The 19,535-nt window shown below is 41.9% G+C and overlaps 2 protein-coding genes across 4 annotated transcripts in view; one reads left to right on the top strand and one right to left on the bottom strand.

Annotated features, from left to right (window-relative positions):
• The window catches only part of LOC115767371 (teneurin-a), a 147,013-nt gene extending 132,730 nt beyond the window's left edge, over positions 1-14,283 (bottom strand). For all 3 annotated transcript variants that reach the window (XM_030711630.1, XM_030711629.1, XM_030711631.1), the window contains exon 1: positions 14,138-14,283. In XM_030711630.1, the coding sequence (XP_030567490.1) occupies positions 14,138-14,283 (146 nt within the window). The remainder of the gene's footprint in view (positions 1-14,137) is intronic.
• On the top strand, positions 8,160-9,579 carry LOC115767372. Its single transcript, XM_030711632.1, has 2 exons — positions 8,160-8,684; positions 8,746-9,579. Exons 1-2 carry the CDS (start codon positions 8,297-8,299, stop codon positions 9,069-9,071), a joined length of 714 nt encoding a protein of 237 aa, XP_030567492.1. The 5' UTR covers positions 8,160-8,296; the 3' UTR covers positions 9,072-9,579.
• Positions 14,284-19,535: the final 5,252 nt, after the last annotated feature.

Below are 19,535 nucleotides of genomic sequence, written 5' to 3'. Positions count from 1 at the left end.
GCACACTAGTCCACTTGTTTCCAGTTGTAGCCCGCTGCTATATCCGATACCCTGTGCAAATTAACGAAGAGGGTCTGATTGAAACAGCGTAAGTGTTTGACACAAGCCTGGGGCAGATCTCATTAGCCATATTTTGAGTGTTTAGCTAGAGAAACCAGCTTAGGCGAGAGCCCATTGAGAGCGATATTATTGTGAATACAAACAAATACAAAAGAGCATCTGCTAGTCGTTGTGGAGCGCCAAAATATTGTTTTTATGTCCTCGTATTTAGCTAGGCTAGCTTAGAGCTATTTTGCTTATCGATATAAATATTGGAAGCCCTGCGCCTCGCATTTTGACTTGTCACGTAAGACAAGCACAAAAAAAAAAAAAAACAAGAAGAAAAACAAGAATGAAACCGAAGCCGAAATGCAAATGCAAAGGCAATCGGAAAACCAGCTGTGGGTGGTTGGGTGTGTGGAAATGGATAACTGTCGGAGAGCTGGCAAAAATGGCTTTTGGTAAACAAAATCCACTTAGCTGCTAATTGGCGGCCAATCAGGCAGTAAAGCTGCCTACAAGCCCCTTGCACAACCCACCCCGCATCTCCCGCCACACAACAACACACACAGTGCTTGGCTTTGGCGTCAAGTGCAGCGTCCTGCAGCATTTTGATAGTCTTCCGCCCCATGCAGCCCGCACCCGTCTGAGGGGCACTGAGCCCCGTAAGAAAGCGCATCACGTGCGGCCATCATCTTGTTACTTAGCTGCTGCTGGGTTTATCTTTCGGTTGCTGTTGCCAGTTTCTGTTGCCGGTTTCTGTTTCAGTTGCAATTGCTGGCCAAATCCATTTTAAGCACACAGAGTGCCAGAAACCAAAAGGGGCGGGTTGCGCAGGGATTCGGGCTCCAGTTAGCTGCGTCTGCTCTGTCTGCGGTCAGTGGACAAACAGCCAGAGAAACAGATGGACACAGTTGGACGTTGAACGTTGAACAGCGGACGCGGCGCAGGCGGGGATGGGGATGGGGGAACAAGGGGTAAAACAGCAACGAAAGGACGTGTATATGCATCGGACGAGCGGCTGGGCCAGGTAAAGGGGCAGGGGGTTGCGGGGCACTGCGACCAGTGATAGTCGTAAAAATACCCATGAGATGTCGAAGGCATGTTGCAAAAATTTCAAGCTCAAGCTCCAAATGGCAGCCAGCGTCAGTTGCCCAGGGCCAACCACACACACACACACACACACACACACACACACACGCACGCACACACACACACATGCAACGCACGTCAGTGGCATGAAAGTTGCCTGTTTGGATTTCAAATGGTCAAAATGTGGACATTTGCTTAAAAAGAAAAGAGAAGCATAAAAAAAAAGAAAAGAAAGGAGAAGGCGCTGCAGGGTCTTGAGCGGGAAAGAGGGAACATGCTGTGGGGAGGGGATGTTGGTGGACAACAAAACCTGTCGCGGCGCTCAGTTGTTGTTGTTGTCGCTGTTGTTGTCCCAAAACCAGATATGGACGAGACTTTGGGCAAAAAAGGGCGCACAAAATGCGCGACTTTGAACAATGGTGAAGAGAGAGACAGAGAGATGAGCTCTGAGAGAGAGCAAGGGAGCGAGGAAGCGAGAGAGAAGGCACAACAAGAAAGAAACATCAGAGTGCAATCGTTGCTTCAAATGTCCTAAAAAAAGTCTAGAGAGTCCCGATGCTAAGACCACCTAAAGGACCGTTAAGTCTATGCAAGATTTAAAAATACATCCCAATTTTAGAATGGTTCTTAGTTAAAACATCCGCAGAAAGAGAGAAGCAAAAAAGCTCAAGCGCGGCGATAGACAGACAAGGTTAAACTCGAGCAATTTCGATGAACTTGGGTGTTAAAATTCCAAAAAGAAAAAGAGGATCAATCACTAGAAAGGGAGAGAGAGAGAAGAGATCGAGAGAGAGAGAGAGAGAGAGAAAAGAGGGAGAAGAAGCTTTACCAGGGAAGTCTGAAGCTAGAGACAAATAAAATGAAAGTAAAACGATATTGATTTTGGAGAGAGCTGAAATCACAAATGTTAACATTAGGACACATCCATAAATCAATGAAAGGGAAAAGGAGAGTTAAAGAAAGAGAGGGGAAGAGAGAGAGAGAGGGAAGTTAAGCTCCCATAAGCAAGGCAAGTAAATCGCAAGACATTTTGGTGGGAGCTGAGCACAGAAACTCTATCAAAAAAGGCAAATGAGAGAGCAATGTGAAGAAAAAGAGAGAGAGAGCGAGAGAGAGCGTGGAAGAAAGCCTTAGTACCTATTATTATTGTGTAAAATGAATAAAAGAGAAGAGAGAGCCTCTCAGAGCTAGCATATGGAACAAATAAAGAGAGTAGCAGAGAGGCAGGGCGAGCGAATGAAATAAAAGCTGAGTTCCCGAAAGCTGCCCAATCGAATAGAGCTTGGATTAGCCCCAAAAATATACATGGGCAGATGATCAGGGAAGGCCCCAACATTCAAGTTCGCTTGGCGACTCGAGCGGGTCGCTCTGCTGCTCTGCGGTAGGCGAAGGGGAGCCCAGGGGGCAGGGTCAGCTCAGTCGATTGTTGTTAGCTCTTGGCGTTTGCCTTCTGGCCAAGCTAGTTGCCTGCCTCCATCCCGTTGCCCCTGCCCCCTGTCCACTGGGCTATGGCTGCTCTATCAGTTGCACGCACTCACACATAGTAATCGTCTTTTTTTTTGCTTTTTTCTTCAGCTTTTTTTTCTTTCCCTTTTTTTTTTAACTAAAAGTTTGCGTTTTAGCTTTAGCCAGATTTATGTTTTCCTGCTTGCGTTTGCAGAATTGTTGTCGGAAGTTTTTTGTGCAGCATCATGGCACACACAGCAGACACATTTCTGTGTGTGCGTGTGTGTGTGGAGAAGAAAAAAAGTTCTAAAAAGATGTTTGAAAAATAAAAAGTGCGCCACGAAGTTTGAGCAGCAACTGAAAATGAAACATGCGGAGTGTGTGGTGGGGTGGGGTGATGGGCGATGGGGGTTCGCTGAGCCCAAAAATATGTTAAGAGCCTGGCAGAAACAGAAGCTCCTGAGACGCACAAGCAGAAGCAAGAAGCATAAATAAGAAAAAGAAGCAGAAGTAGCCGCATTGATGCGCCTTCTAACTTGGCCTTTGACTTAAGTCTCGGTCTCTGTGACTGTGATTTGCCGTCCAAAGGCAGCCCGGTGTCCTCTTAGCCATGGCGTGTGCCTGATTAGCCGTGTGTGTCTTATTTTTGGCATTTTGTGCTCATCTTTTATGTTTTCGGCATTTGGGGATTTTAGTTTTTTGGTTTTTGGTTTTCGTTTCTGGTTTTCACTTTCACTTGCTGCGGCGCCTGCTGCCGCAACATGTTGTCCAATTAGCCGACAGGGCACAGCATAAAGCTGCCTCATTTCTGTGGCATGTACTTCAAATGTCATGTAAGTTGTTGTAGCCCGCGGGCACAAAAAATGAAATAAAATAAATACAACTGCAAGGAAAAGTGGACTCATTAGGCTACTTCAAAAGCTAACCTCATAATCTCAGCCACAGGGCGAAAGGTTCAATTACAGACCTAGTTCCTTAAATTAGATGAAAAGAACATAACTTTGAAATCTTGTAGATGTACAATACATATTTCCGCTGGCAGGCACTTCAATCATTCGGCTGCTGAACTAACTAGAGAAGAAGTCAGTCAATTAACAAAATATGACTTGAGATTAAGCTTGAAGCTTACTGTTCATTTATTTCGTCCATCAATTACTTATCTTCAAATTGGATTGCTCAATCAGCCTTGAGCTTTGGCAATACATTATAAGATATATTTCAACAGGCACCTTCGATCATTTAATCAAACAATTTATTTGTAACGAAACTTGTAGAGTCTACATGATTGCGCGCATTTGCATGAATTTTGACATCAATCATTTGCCATCAATCTACTGTCAATCATGACAGTCCAGCTCATTTACAATCTAGATCATTTAAGCACAGCTTTGGCTAGTATCAAGGCTTTCAGCCCATTATTCTAGACTTACAGGACATCTCCATCAATCAGCCCATGTGTTCTTATTTGAATGTTAAGCTTATTTCTTCTGATCTACAGCTTAACTTTCAGCTTTTGTAGGAATACACTTTTGATTTCCAACAACGACCTATCTCACATCAGGCCGAGACTTTCAATCAAACCTTTTAAAACTCATCACGAGCTTTTCGTGGAGCTTTCTGCTATTAATCTAGATTTTCTTTCTGGTTAAAATCAGTTCTTCAATCACAGGCTTTTCTCATACCAGCTTTTGCTATCCATCACCTAATCTCAATCAAACCTAGCTCTTCAATCATTGACTTTCCTTAATCCAGCGCGTTTCAGATAATTAGGGGCTATTATTTGCGAGCCTATCTTTGGCTATTTGCAGCATTTGTAAGGCTTTGCAGTCCATTCGTAGCAGACACCTACCATCAATCTCACCTATTCGCTCAATCAATGCTCATGACCTTTGCTCCATTTACGAGCTTTTCAGCAAAGCTTTTAGCCATCATTCAGGCCCAATAACCGCAAAGCTTAACCCCGCCACCAGCTCACAGTCTAGAGCCGTTTGGAGGCTCGTTAAGCGCCTGTTAATGACGCAATTTCCGTGCAGTGACCACCGTGTGCGACCTTTGGGGTCAGAGCGGTGACCAACGTACAGCATATACGTATATCGTATTGTATAAACGTAGATATTGGAGCGCACACAACTTCCTCTTCTGGCTAATTAGCTTAGCGCCGTTAAACTGTTTGCTTGTTGAACTACACGAGTCGCACATTTCTATGGCATCGATGCGAATTGCCCGCCTTCAGTTACCCAACGTTGGGCAGTTCTTTCACTCCATCTTGCTTGTTTTTTTTTTTTTTTGGTTTGGGTCTTGCTGGAGTGTGGGCTTTGCCAAAATGGCAGACAATAAATAAAGCACACACAAAAGGAAGGGCACAGAAAGGGGTTGCTGCTGGGCGGCTGCTAGATAGCTCGAATCGTTGTCTCCAAAACATGCCGCAAGCACAAATATATTTGATGGGCGAGCCAGGGACCCTTAAAGGACATTCCGCTACACACACTTCCGGGCCATTACACTGAGAAATGTGACACAATTTGAATAACATTTAAAATATATAAAATTGAGCATCAATTCGGTCCAAGAAATGGGCTCCGAAGTGGTTCTTAAGCCCACCAAGCGAACCAGATACTTAAAAAAAAGAAGACAACAAATGTAAGCAACAATAGAATGTTATCGATTGGGCATACCCTGTATTCAGTTGCGTTTCTCTGAATTTTCAAGGACTCGGTTGTCGATGCTTATTAAGAAGCTTCAGACACTTTATTCTCATACAAAGAGACTCTCTCTGTTATGCTGTTATATTTTCGCTGTTATACAACTACTGTTATACAGGTGCCAAGCGTTAGTCTTGATAACCTGTTGTGTCTTGTGATCTGTTATACAGAGTCTTCTATGTATCTATTTGCTATAAACACGCCATACCACATTTACTACATATTCACTGATATGTAGCTTCTGTTATACAGCTACTGTTAGATGCTGACTGATAAATACAATTTCTCAGAGTGTCAACGTAATTAAATATGACATTTAACATTCTTTCTGATATGCTCCTTGCGCTAAGCAATTTCGTTATACAGCTTCGTTTATATGCCTTCTGTTAAACAATATTGTATTTATTACATTCTGTTATACTTCGCTTTTCATATATTGTTGAATATATTCAGACTGCTATAAATATATATTCTGTTATAGAATGTCTTCTGTTAATTAGACTCTGATATACTTCGCTTTATATATATATATTCGTCGTTTACTACTGTTTTAATACAATTTCTGTTGTTGAATTCTGGTATTTACCTACAGTCATACAATTACTGTCATATGCTGCCCGGCAAATACAATTTTACATAATATTCCATCTGATATACGCTTCGTCTGTTGCAGTTGAGTTATATATTTTCCTTTATAAGTCTTTTGTTATACAACTTCAGCAATACAATCTTCTACACTCTGTCTATATAAATATATCTGTTATATAACATTAATTATATGGCTTCATCTTACAGGGTTTTAAGAGGCGTCTAAATACGCATGTTATAAAACTTGATTTTTGGATCCTTTGTTGAATTTGGCTAACTTTCTTTTCAGCTCTTTTGTCATTTAGTGGCTTCCTGTTATACTCTTTAGCACAACTTTACAGGGTATAAACGAAACGAAACAGCTTGAAATTGTAGAGCAGCCCCGTTCATTGTCTACGGCAGCGCCTACACATGTTGCTGTCGTTGTCTTTTGGGCAAGGGAACTGAATGAATCTTTGGGCTCTCGCTCGTCAGCGTCTGTGTCTGCGGCCTTTTCCACTTTTCTTCATTTCTTGCTTATTTTATTTTCTTGTTGTTGTTTTTTTTTTTTTTTTTGACTAAATTGCGTAAATTATTGGCATATGTTGTCGAGGCGAGCGCAATGAAACATTTTAACCCTTTTCGTTGGCTGCGTCGAGGATGTCGCTGAAATTGACAGTCGCACATTGTTGGGGCGCGGCTGGTAACAAGCGGAAGATGGGCACCGAGGACGGGGGCAGACCGCGGAGCGGCCAGATGTATGGGAGGGGGCAAGGGGTAGGGTATGGTGAGGTTCAGTCAGGGGCAGCGAGATACTTTGGCATGGCATTTCATTCCAATTTTGCGTCCGCCCGCCCCGTCCCGCCTCCGGCTGCCAGTTGGCTGTCAGTTTTGTTCGCTTCGTTTTCCTTGCCTCGCTCCTTGGTTTTCCTTTTCTTTTCAGCGTTATTTTTTTTTGTTTTTCTTGGCGTTTTTGTGTTTTTTTTTTTATCATTTATTCCCATTCTTTGGCATTTTATGTGCGCTATTTCGCGAAGTAGAACAATAGCCCGACACTGCAAACTGGAAGTGGAGCTGGGAAATGGGTTTCGTTTTGGATGCCGCCCGACTAGCTGGTCCCGGCCTGCTGCTCGTAGGACCTGCTGGCCCATTCATTCTTCTTCTGCTTCTGCTTCATCTTGGTGCTCTCTTTTGTTACAACTAAACGCGGACTCCGCACTATACTTCATCTGCGGCAGCTACTTTTTTAGCGAGACACCCGACCATGCCACCATACCCCTGCACCTACCCCCACCAACACACGCAACCACACTCTGGACACCCCTTTGGCTGCTGGTGTTATCCAACTTTATTGTCTTGCCAAAGAAATAGACTTTTAATATACCCGGAGCCTAGCCCGGCACACAATACATGGACTACCATTATAGTATGTGTGTGTGTGTGGAAATATTAGGCGCTTTTGCCAGTTCATTGACTTGCCACAACAATAGTTTGAAGTTTGTCTGCCAAAATATGAGCGAACATTTTAGAACCTAGCCAGAAGGAGAAGGCGGGACGGAGGCTCAGGACAATTGCGAACACTGCTGGAAACATGAAACCATATACGGCATGGCCCAGGCAAAGTTGAGCCAATAAACGAAGGGAACTACATCGAAATAAAAAGAATCGAAATGAAATCCCAGCAATTGGGGAGTGAGAGGGACCTAGAGATCGAGAGAGATAGAGAGAGAGAGACAAGGAAAGCGTGAAGAGGAAGAAAATGATCCTTAGCTGAGGGAGCAGGTGAAAGACGAGATCCGCAGCGACATGTAATGATCTGATAGGCCAAAAGGACAATAGTGTATTGAAAGTTTAAGAGAGCAAACGAAAAAAAACCCTACGAAAAAATTGAAATGTTTAAAAAAGAAATATATATAAAAATCGGGAACAGAAAATGAGACATAAACAATTCGCGGGAGGGCGAAGGTGAAAAACAGTAGAAAACCCATCGAACTAGGAGCAAATCATAAGATGATCGGCCGATCGCTGAAAAAGTTAAAAATAGTCCAATGATCTTGTGCGAAAATTTCAGAGCTACATACACTTAAATTACCAAGTAGGTTCTTTTATAGGTCGAGCTCCTCCGACCAGAGCACAATTGCTTCTCTTTTCTTCATCCTTTTCCCAAATTTCCCATCAAGAAAAGAAGCTACACCCAAAACTAACATAGCATGATGTGAAATAAGATAACAATTTGCAAAAAACTTTAAATATGAAATCTACATAATTTTTTTGTAGTCAAAGTAGGCTTGTGGGCAACCGGAAACACTCAGAGCAAAAAGCTAAAGGCACATAATAACATCGAAATTCGAAAGCTAAAAAAAAAACTTATTATTTTTTTGGTTAAGTAATCAACCAGAAGCCCCATCTGAGCAGAGCGGGTGGTCCGTGAAAAGCAGCCAAAAATCGAGATGTCTGACAAGCAGCAGCAGAAGCCTGCAAAGCCAGCGAAGGCAGCAAAGGATGCGAATCCGGGCAGCAGCGGAAACAGCAATACGCGACCCAATGCCAGCCAGATGGAGCAAACGGAGAATACGAATGTGTTTAAACAGCTCTTTGCCACGCTCGAGGCAGAGCACCAGAAGCTACAGGATCTGGAGCAGCGTCGTCTCAAGCTCACCGAAGAGATGAAGAATCTGCGCGATATGCTGCAGCAGGAGAACCGCAGGCTGCGCAGCAGCTCCGAGGAGGCCCAGGCCCGCAACAATGCCTCAGCAGGTTCAACATCAGCCGGAACAGTTCTCAGTTCTCTATTTGGCAGGAAATCGAAGAGTGTCAAAATAGCCAAACAGCCACCAAGTGAGTAGAACGCCAGAGTTAAATAGCTGCATCTGCTGCTAAATTGACAACCAATTTGCAGAACAAATCGCCCATCAGCATCAAATGCCCGACCATATTGACCAGGGCATACACTTGAACACATTGGAAAATCAAATGGCTGGGCGTGCTGGCAAGGAGGAACTACAACTGATGCCAGCGGAGCTCTGCGAGCCACCTGGCCCACAAACGTCCGAGGTGCTCATCCAGCTGATCGATTCGAGCTCTGCCATGAGGCAGCTGCAGACAATCGAATTGCCAGCGCTTTGGCATACGCCCGTCAGCTCAGTGGATCTGGAGTCATTTCTACAGATGTCGAACACATCCGTGGCCCAATCAAGCACTGATGAGTCTAGAGACGCTGAATGAGTGCGTCGAGAACAGATTCGCGGTAGCAAGCTAGATCGATTCAGGTGCTCAGCATAGCCATAATATAGATATATACTTTAGATACCAGGGGAACCAACATAAAGTTCACTTACAAATTTTAGTATTCAATGTTTGACATAAGTACACAAAAGCCTACCTGATCAGACTGTATAACAACTAGTTGATTTCTATTCAATGGGTGGACACACTAAATACCCTATATACTGCCTAAATACTATTCAACTGAGAGCAAAACAAATCTAGCAGAGAAACATAGATGTAGTATTGTATCAATTGCAAGTAGTTCTCGGCAAATGAATGGCTCAAGGCTCAAGGCAGGTCCAGGGATAAGGTGTTCTCCTCCTTTTCTCCCAAGCTAAGGCAGCAAGTGCTATTTGAAAAGAATTTAATCATAATATCTTTCTCGCGCTGATATTACGAACTCTAGAAATATGAAATATTTTCAATGACGTCTTCTCTTTTTAAACAATTAAATATACAATTTTTTAACGCCCCACGAAATAGGTCTATTATTCAATATACTGAATTAATATATTTTTACTTGGACATTTTTTATAAATAAGGCTTTTCAGATTGGAATTATTTTTCGCGCTTTCGTTGCTTATAATTCTCAAGTAGTTATAGCTTCAGACCGAGGACAAATCTAGAATCTTTCTCTCTCTTCTCACTTTGTATTTCTATTTTCCTCTCTCTTATTTTCTTTCTTCTCTCTCTTATTGTCTCTCTTTTTCTCTCTTTTTTCCTTCCATCTGTCTCACTTTTCTTCCTCACGTTTTTTGCTCTTCTTTTCTCTGTCCCATCCTCTCCCTTTTCTCTCCCTTTTCTCTCCCTTTTTCTCTCCCTTTTTCTCGCACTCTTTCTCTCTTTTTCTCTCGTGCTCTCTTCTCTGTTGAATTGCTGTGCGTTTTTCTTGTAATCTTTATTCAATTTGTTGACCTTTGTGTTTCGTTTTGTTTGACTTGGCTCCTGCTGCCGCTGGTGCTGCCAGTTGCCGTCCGTTTCCAAAACAAATTAGTTGCCAACTGTCCGAAACAAATGTTGCGCACGCCCCAACTGCCCACTACCGAACACCCCCCCACCCCCTCCTCCATGCCACCCACACGTAAGTACATACTGTATACTGTATATATATATATATATTGTACGTATAGAGGAAATCATATCAAGCTCAGCATTTCAATCATAATGCCGCTGATGAGCTGAGTTGGCCATTGGCGGTGCAGGGTGGTGCGGGGTGGTCTAGGCTGCATGGCTGGGCATTGGGCAATCTCCAGTGGGACAGCTGAATGTTTGAGCTGGGATATGCTTGGCCGAGGCTCGTGTGCGTATGTGTGTGCTTGTGTGTGTGTACACAAGTACGAGGCATGTGCTGGGCATATTGATTGGTGGTCAGTACCCGCCGCCCCCCGCTCCGGCCCCATCGCTCATAGGCACAGTACGTGCAGCCTGTAGAGCTGAGAGAGGCGTCCCCGTGCACTGTAGGTTGTTGCCATTTTTATTATTATTTTATTTTTTGTGGCAACTTCAGGCTGCCTGTGCGACTAGGTCAAGAGGTCAGGCCACGTGTACTGGCTGGGCGAAAGGGCGGCAAATTTGTCTGTGGAAATGCGCACTCAAGTAAGCGAGCAGAGGGGGGTTGAGATTGTAGGCATTCCTTCATGTGCCATGCAAATTTCACTGCACAAAGTTTGTGTTTGCAACATGCTCGCCCACCCTCTCAAGACCTCCCGCCGCCACGACGGCTGCCATATTTCGCATATTTTGCCATATTATATTTTTTTTTTGTATTTTTTCTTCTGGCAGCGCAAATGCACTTGAAGTTTTGTCGTTGTTGTTATTGTTGTTGTAGCAGGAAGCCGGAAGCCGTAGCCGTAGCCGAACCCAAACAGAACGCGGAACTTCTTGCAAGTAAACTAAACCAAACTAAACTCAAACCTGAACTCGAGCCCAAGCCCAAGCCCAAGCCCGAGCCCGAGCCCGCTGAGCGAAGCAAACAACTTTTGCCTGCAGCACCTGTCCCCAAGGGGGGAGGGGCAAACCAACAACGCCCACAGAAATTACTTATGTATATTATTGTTGTTCCTAGTCGTTGCTGCAAGGGGAAGGGTTTACGGCGGACAGGAGAACTCGTGAAGTAGGTCATTAGGGGCGTTCTTGCTGTCCGCCCGCTGGGCTACTTGAATTATTAAATGTTTGTTCATAGAGAACATTTCCCAGGACCTGCCAGTTGCAACGACGTTGAAATGCTGAAAAGTTTCCAAAAAAAAAAGAAAAGAAAATAATAAAACGGAAGAGAATCAAAAACTCCTGGCGGACTCTTAAATTCAGTTTGGACTATACCCTGTACACATTAGAAATGGGAGTGCAAGACGAACAGACGCTTTCACATAGGACACGATACAACTAACTGCTGGATATACCACATCTGGTACACGAAAGGATTGGAATGTACTTTGAATATTTTTTAAGTCTTAGAACAATCGCTTAGTAGGCAAAAAGGGTGTATACAAAGGAGTGTGCATTCGGGCACTTTGAGATAAGTCTAGGGTATCCTCTAGTCTAGCACTTCAAGCTAGCATCTTCTTACTTGTTTGTATGCATCAGTTGTAACCGTTCAAGTGCAAGTTGTCGGGCATCAGTTGGACTCAGTTGCAATCATATCTTACCAAAGGTTTGCGTAATTTATAAACTTCAATGTGCGAAACTTACCTGTGGAGAGGGAGAAGAGGGCAAGAGGAAACATTATTAGCAATAAATATAAAATGCAGCTTAATAAATTGAGATTTAAGTAAAACTCGGCAATAAATACTCTAAAAGCAAGCTAAAGCATTAGGAAAACCCTTAGAAAGTAGCTTAAATGAAATAAATTACGATTGAAAATTGATTTATTTATATTAACATTGACATTTAACAGTGAACTGCATTAAAATAACTGCAATGCCAACAGCACTCGATTGGAAAATACCCTACAGTTAGGGTAATGATAAGTTTAGATATTTTATAAGCTATTTGTTGGCCAAGCTTAGGGTATTTATTCTTCGGCATTCATAAAGACATAATTCTAGATAGTTATTTTCCTTTCTGTTTGGCCTTCTTTATGTTTACAGGGTATGAGCTCTGTTAATTAAAGCTGTTTTGCATTTAACAAACTTTTACTTCAATTGAAATATAATTAAGTAAACTTAAAGTAAATCTATGGAAGTCACACACACGCACGCACACACGCACGCACACACACACAGCCACACACATCTAATAATACTCTGCATTTGTGTCTGTGGGCCCACTCTGCGTGGCAGGGTGGACCGTACAAGGGGCTGGGAAATCATATGCATATGAGCTGTGCCACGTTCTCTGCTCGCATTGGGGTTGTCCAATAAAATGTAATTGGAGTTTTCATTTAATAAAGCGAAAAAAGAGAAAAAAAGCAAAATAAATAATAATAAACGTAGCAGGGCACAACAATTCTAACCCGGTTTGCATTAGGCGTCCCTTTCACGAGTTTTACCCAAACGAAGAAAAAATCGTTGCATACAAACAGGCTGTGCCCAACTTTGTGGCGTGTCTCTCCGTCTCCCTCCCTCCCTCTCTTTCTCACCATTGCTCTCTCTTTTCATCGCTATCTCCGTGTATTGTTGTGCATACAATGTATACACTAGAGCATCATCATAGATGTATCCACTCAGTCGTTGTTATTGTTGTCAAGAGCATTGGCTACCCTACTCTTGCCCGTCTCCCTCTCCCTCTTTCACCATCTCTCTCTCTCTCGCTCTCTCTCTCTCTCTCTCTCTCTCTCTCTCTCTCTCGCACGCCTTCTCTCCCTCTTTGCACGCAGCTGCTGGCATGCTGCTCATAAAACTCACTCAAGTAAAAGTACGAATGGTTTTCGATATGAAATGCATGAAACTGACAGCCAAACATATTGCGCCGCATTTTTACCACACAGCAGAGTTGCCTCCAATTCTAGCTGCACCACCTCCTCCTCCCCGCACACCCAGGCACCACGTAAGCCCTTCAATAACCAGTTGCCCGACTGACTGTTAGCTACCATTTGGCCATTGCCTATCACTCCCACTCTCCGCTCCTCCTCTCACCCATCTGCCATTCCCTCGCTCCCTCTCCCTCCCTTTTTTGATATGCGAGATATGAGCCTGAGCGCTTTTCCTATCAAGCACCTTCCCCCTCCCGCCCACAACTGCACCACCGCCAGAGGCAACCAGCTACCCGCTAGATGCTGCGGACTGAGGCTATTTGGCATTGTTGAAGCTTGTTTTATGTAAAGGATATACACAATTTCCATATGCGACACACGAACTTCGCGTCGTCCGTCGTCTCTCCCACCACCCACATTTAATACTATATGCAGTTAACCCACTCAACCGTCTACACCACCCGCCGCCCCGTCATCCACCCACGTTATTGTATCAAAATGCATTTTGTACACTCGACAAGATACTCGCGCACATTATATGAAACGTTTCACTCTTAATATGCAACTAGGCAACACAGCAGCTGATTGCAGGCGGTGAGGGAAGTGTGCAGACGGGTAGGGAAGTGTGGCGCAGCGTTGCCACTTGGTTTCAGACTCAGCCATTACATTCGTGTGCCTGAGAACGAAATGGAATAGGATTAAAGAAGGGCTAGCTTGCTAACTTGCTAGCTGTGCTGACTTTTCCGCAGAATACGTGAAAAAGTGAAGGCTAACATGCAAAATGCTGGTAAAAATATCTTAAGGAACAAAAACAAATTTGATATTAGAATTTAATTTTCACCACATCATCATCGCATTAAGCTCAGATCAAGTGACGCGCCCTCGCTAATAGAATATCGAAAATAATCGATAAATGCCGTTGGCAAAAGTTTGTTAAAATTGGGCAAAGTTAATGTTATAAATACCTAACAGCTGCATATTTCAAATGGAACTTAATTTAGATAAACAGCACATAAATCAATCGATATGTCAGTAATTCATGCTTGTGCTATCGTTATCGCTAAAATTATCGATGACACGCTATATATATATATATATATATCTAGATAATTACCTGCTGGAATGGTTCGGCTCGTGTGCAAAGGGCTCGGCATAGATATTACGCACTGGCGGCACACGTCGCGGCAATGGAGGCGGCACTGGATTATAGCCATCCATAATTGTATCACAATCGGAGTACTTCATCGATTTCATAGTCATTTTGTTATCGATTACAGTTTGCGTACGGTACGGTATGTTTCGTTATGGGTGGTTTGGTGGTTCGTGAATCGTTATTCGTGTTTTGTGTTTCGCGGTTCGTTTTCTGATACCTGATTCGCACTTCACTCGCGCTACATGTGTATTTCACTTCTTTTTATTTTTCTGTCTCTCTCTCTTATTTTCTTTGTTAATTTGTTTGCTTTTGTATTTGCATTAAATAAATATTGACATATTCATATGAGTATTTCAGTTGGGCGCGATTTTGCGATTACTGTAATTATTATTAATTATTATTGGCCACGTTGCGCGTTTGCAATTTCATTAATCAACGCCTGCCTGTTGTTGCACGTTCTGTTTGCAATCGCAATTGCAATTGCCGTTTGGTTGTTGTTGCAATTATGCGTTATCAGTAGTCGATATGCGCGGCACTCAGCGCGTAGCTCAGAGCGCGCCCCCAAATAGCTCCATATGCTCGACGCTGGCCAGGGGGCAGGCGATTGCAACTGTGGCCCAGGGGCGGCGCATGCGGGTGGGTGCTGGCATCGCTGCCGCCGACAGCGCTTTTAATTGAATGCAAATATTCATTTACCTGCACAGGGTGTCTCTCCCCCTCCCAGTCTCACGTTCACTGTCACTCTTGTTCTTATTTTTATCCCTTTGGTTTATTCTTTGTTCTCTCTACTAGCTGACTGTCTCGCTCACACTTGACGCTGTTTTATGGGCTTCACATATTTTATTTGCCACAAGCACTTGCAACAACAATGCCAACTGCAACAGCGGCAATTTTGTGTTGCCACAAAGTGTTTACCTTGTTGTTGTTGTTGTTGTTATTTTGGATATTGGCCTGCGGAAAAGGATTAGAGAGATAATATATGTATCATTATATAGAGCTGTCAAACGGTTGACAACTTTGTGACCAAATTCCATTTACGCTTTCTCGTTTCACTCGTTTCGTTTCGTTTTGTTCTTTTCACGCCCGACGACGGATTTTCGATCAATTTATTGTTGTTTTTTGACAAGCTTCTTCAAAAGCGTTCAATTCTTATGTTAAGCACTGACATTTCATAAATGAATTGACTCGACTCTTGACCTATGTAAACATGTTTCCTATAAATGAACTAGTTCTATTTGAAGACGTGACTACATATTTTGTTTAGCTCTTTAAAGAGCATTTACTTGTTAATATTATTCGCTAAGCCCAATTTTGTTGCAACGTTTTTCCAATTTAATAAATTCAAATAGACGAATATTTACACACAACAATCCACATGTCAATTTACAGTTTTATGTTTCATTGAACTCAAGACATATTTATAAAAATCTTTTATAGTTTCAAAAGGGAAAATTATCAATTAATGCTGTTTGTTCAATTGGAAATTCCAAGAAATTGAAATGCCTTATGTGCAACTAAGGAATCCCAAGAGGAGATAATCTGCCACTTTTCCCAATGTTGCCACAAAATAAAAAAACACACACATGCACACACACTCAGATAGACACTATTTCCGGCTGTTTTGCGGAATGCAGCAATGTGAAATAATTTCGAGTATCGATTTTAATTTTTGGGCTCAAACACAGCTCAACTCGAAATCATCTTTGATTCTTCGCCTGGGCAAAAGCAGCCAAAAGGAAAGAAAAAACGAAATCCGCTGCAAATGGACGCATAAAATGTATGTGTGTATGTGTGTCTTTGCCACGCCCCTTCTGAACACGCACCTGCTCCGTCGATGCGCAAACAATCGCAATAAGTGTATCTGTGTCCATCGCTTAAGCTGCATCTGTATCTGTATCTGTATCTGTATCTGTATCTGTATCTGTATCTGTATCTGTATCTGTATCTGTATCTGCATCTGCATCTGCATCTGCATCTGCATCTGCATCTGCATCATCTGTATCTGTATCTGTATTTGTATCTGTATCTGTATCTGTATCTGTATCTGTATCTGTATCTGTATCTGTAATCTGTATCTGTATCTGTATTTGTATCTGTATCTGTATCTGTATCTGTATCTGTATCTGTATCTGTATCTGTATCTGTATCTGTATCTGTATCTGTATCTGTATCTGTATCTGTATCTGTATCTGTATCTGTATCTGTATCTGTATCTGTATCTGTATCTGTATCTGTATCTGTATCTGTATCTGTATCTGTATCTGTATCTGTATCTGTATCTGTATCTGTATCTGTATCTGTATCTGTATCTGTATCTGTATCTGTATCTGTATCTGTATCTGTATCTGTATCTGTATCTGTATCTGTATCTGTATCTGTATCTGTATCTGTATCTGTATCTGTATCTGTATCTGTATCTGTATCTGTATCTGTATCTGTATCTGTATCTGTATCTGTATCTGTATCTGTATCTGTATCTGTATCGTATCTGTATCTGTATCTGTATCTGTATCTGTATCTGTATCTGTATCTGTATCTGTATCTGTATCTGTATCTTGTATCTGTATCTGTATCTGTATCTGTATCTGTATCTGTATCTGTATCTGTATCTGTATCTGTATCTGTATCTGTATCTGTATCTGTATTGTATCTGTATCTGTATCTGTATCTGTATCTGTATCTGTATCTGTATCTGTATCTGTATCTGTATTGTTCTGTATCCTGTATCTGTATCTGTATCTGTATCTGTATCTGATCGTATCTGTATTGTATCTGTATCTGTATCTGTATCTGTATCTGTATCTGTATCTGTATCTGTATCTGTATCTGTATCTGTATCTGTATCTGTATCTGTATCTGTACTGTATCTGTATCTGTATCTGTATCTGTATCTGTATCTGTATCTGTATCTGTATCTGTATCTGTATCTGTATCTGTATCTGTATCTGTATCTGTATCTGGTTCTGTATCTGTATCTGTATCTGTATCTGTATCTGTATCTGTATCTGTATCTGTATCTGTATCTGTATCTGTATCTGTATCTGTATCTGTATCTGTATCTGTATCTGTATCTGTATCTGTATCTGTATCTGTATCTGTATCTGTATCTGTATCTGTATCTGTATCTGTATCTGTATCTGTATCTGTATCTGTATCTGTATCTGTATCTGTATCTGTATCTGTATCTGTATCTGTATCTGTATCTGTATCTGTATCTGTATCTGTATCTGTATCTGTATCTGTATCTGTATCGTATCTGTATCTGTATCTGTATCTGTATCTGTATCTGTATCTGTATCTGTATCTGTATCTGTATCTGTATCTGTATCTGTATCTGTATCTGTTATCTGTATCTGTATCTATCTGTATCTGTATCTGTATCTGTATCTGTATCTGTATCTGTATCTGTATCTGTATCTGTATCTGTATCTGTATCTGTATCTGTATCTGTATCTGTATCTGTATCTGTATCTGTATCTGTATCTGTATCTGTATCTGTATCTGTATCTGTATCTGTATCTGTATCTGTATCTGTATCTGTATCTGTATCTGTATCTGTATCTGTATCTGTATCTGTATCTGTATCTGTATCTGTATCTATATCTATAGCTTCGGCCTTAGTTTTAGTTGTATCTGTATCTGTAAATGCATCTGTATCTATATGCCTGTATTTGAATCCATATTTGTATTTGTATTTGTTTTTCTATCTGTATCTGTATCTCTGGCTGCATTTGTATCTGTAGTTGTATTGGCATCTGTGTCCCAAGCTAGCATCTATCTTGTATTCCAATACTCAACATATTTGTTACACTTGCTTTCTGCCGTTGCTGTTGCTGCTGGCTTTGGGCCTGCCTGGCAGCCAGCCTGAGAGCTGTTGTTGTGTATCTGCCGCTTGTATCTCTCTAATCACAAAATCCCACCCATGATGTACAACAACAACAACAACAACAATAGCAACACCAATATTCAAAGTCATCGTGTAATATTGAAAAAAAAGAGGCAGAAAGGGAATCCACAGAGAGCCAAAGGAGTTGAGTATAGCGGGGCAAAGGGGGCGGTTGGGTTTCGAGGGGATGGTAGCTCTTGTGGCCCAAACGTATCGAAAGCCAATGCCAAACAATTTCGTATCTAATCCGTTATTGTGGTCGAAAAAAGCTCGTGTGTGTGTGTTTGTTTGTTGGATCTGCAAGATACATTTGAATCGGCGGCGCGCATTTCTAGAGGATTTTCATTTCAAATTAAATTTATGAGATAGCAGAAAAATTGAATTACAAAACGTGGCGTGAAGCCGCCAGCCGACAGTCTCCAAGTAGCTGTGCGCGACACCTCAAATGAACCGCAACTTATGGCCACAAGATACAAAAACATCCAGATACACGCTGCCACAATTGTAGACCGCAAGAGGGGCCAGCCAATTGCGCAGCTATTTGGTAAGATATATATATGTGTATGTGTATATAGATCGAACTCAGCTTTGCCACTAATTTTCCATTAATCAACAACACAGCGAAGCGACTGGCCGTGGGCGTGGCACATTAATTAACACACGCCACACGCACACATAGAAAAACACAGTATACGCACTCGCGATGAGCTAGCACATTCGCAGATTGCGCAGCGAACTACTTGCCATACATTCGATAGCAGCTTACAGATGCCAGCTAAAAGATACAAGATACATTTGTATCTGTTCGACTGCTTGTGCTCAGCGTGTCGCTTAATCATCATCAGCAGCATTTGCCCAGAAATGAAAACAATTTCACGTTCATTAAAATACACAAAAAGAAGCGCAACGCAAAATCAACTTTTCATCGATTTGTTTCTTCCAATCGCTTCGACATGTTTCAACACGCGTCCAAAAAAAAAAAAAATAAAAATAAATAAATAAAAAAAAAGGAAAAAACGAGAGATATTTCTGTCTGGTAATCACATAATTGACCCACCACAAGCTGCCGCCACAGCATATTATGAATTTATTGACAAGTGTAAAAAGAAATTACATAAATTGGAATTTTAGCATATTTCTGTTTTTCAGCTAAAAAAAAAATATCAAGGAATTTGTCAGCTGTTGAAATGTTTTGCAGTTTCCGCATAACACGAGCTGCCGCTGCCATATGGAGGATGGCATAATTGTTTAAGTGGGGAAAACTCGGAAACTTTTTGTTCGATTATGCGCCGGCTTTTTGTGCATTTGTAATTTTGCATTATATATTGATATATGATATATTTTGGGCATATGTCTGAAGTATTTTTCGAATTACTTTCAGTTATCTTACTTTTCACGGCATGTTTCAATCTAGAACATTCGAAAGAGTTCCTATAATATTTCCTTTTTGTCTCTATTCCAAGTCTAAGCTCT

Source organism: Drosophila novamexicana, unplaced genomic scaffold (genome assembly GCF_003285875.2).
Source record: "Drosophila novamexicana strain 15010-1031.04,08,12 unplaced genomic scaffold, DnovRS2.1 tig00001385-arrow-arrow-pilon, whole genome shotgun sequence".
Classification (NCBI taxonomy): Eukaryota; Metazoa; Arthropoda; class Insecta; order Diptera; family Drosophilidae; genus Drosophila; species Drosophila novamexicana.
This window is presented reverse-complemented; position numbering and strand designations above follow the sequence as displayed.

Bases quoted from the DNA above. Each gene is read 5' to 3' on its own strand.
- LOC115767372 (XM_030711632.1), top strand. From the start codon at position 8,297: ATGTCTGACAAGCAGCAGCAGAAGCCTGCAAAGCCAGCGAAGGCAGCA. The intron at 8,685-8,745 runs GTGAGTAGAACG...ACCAATTTGCAG, and splicing joins AATAGCCAAACAGCCACCAA to AACAAATCGCCCATCAGCAT.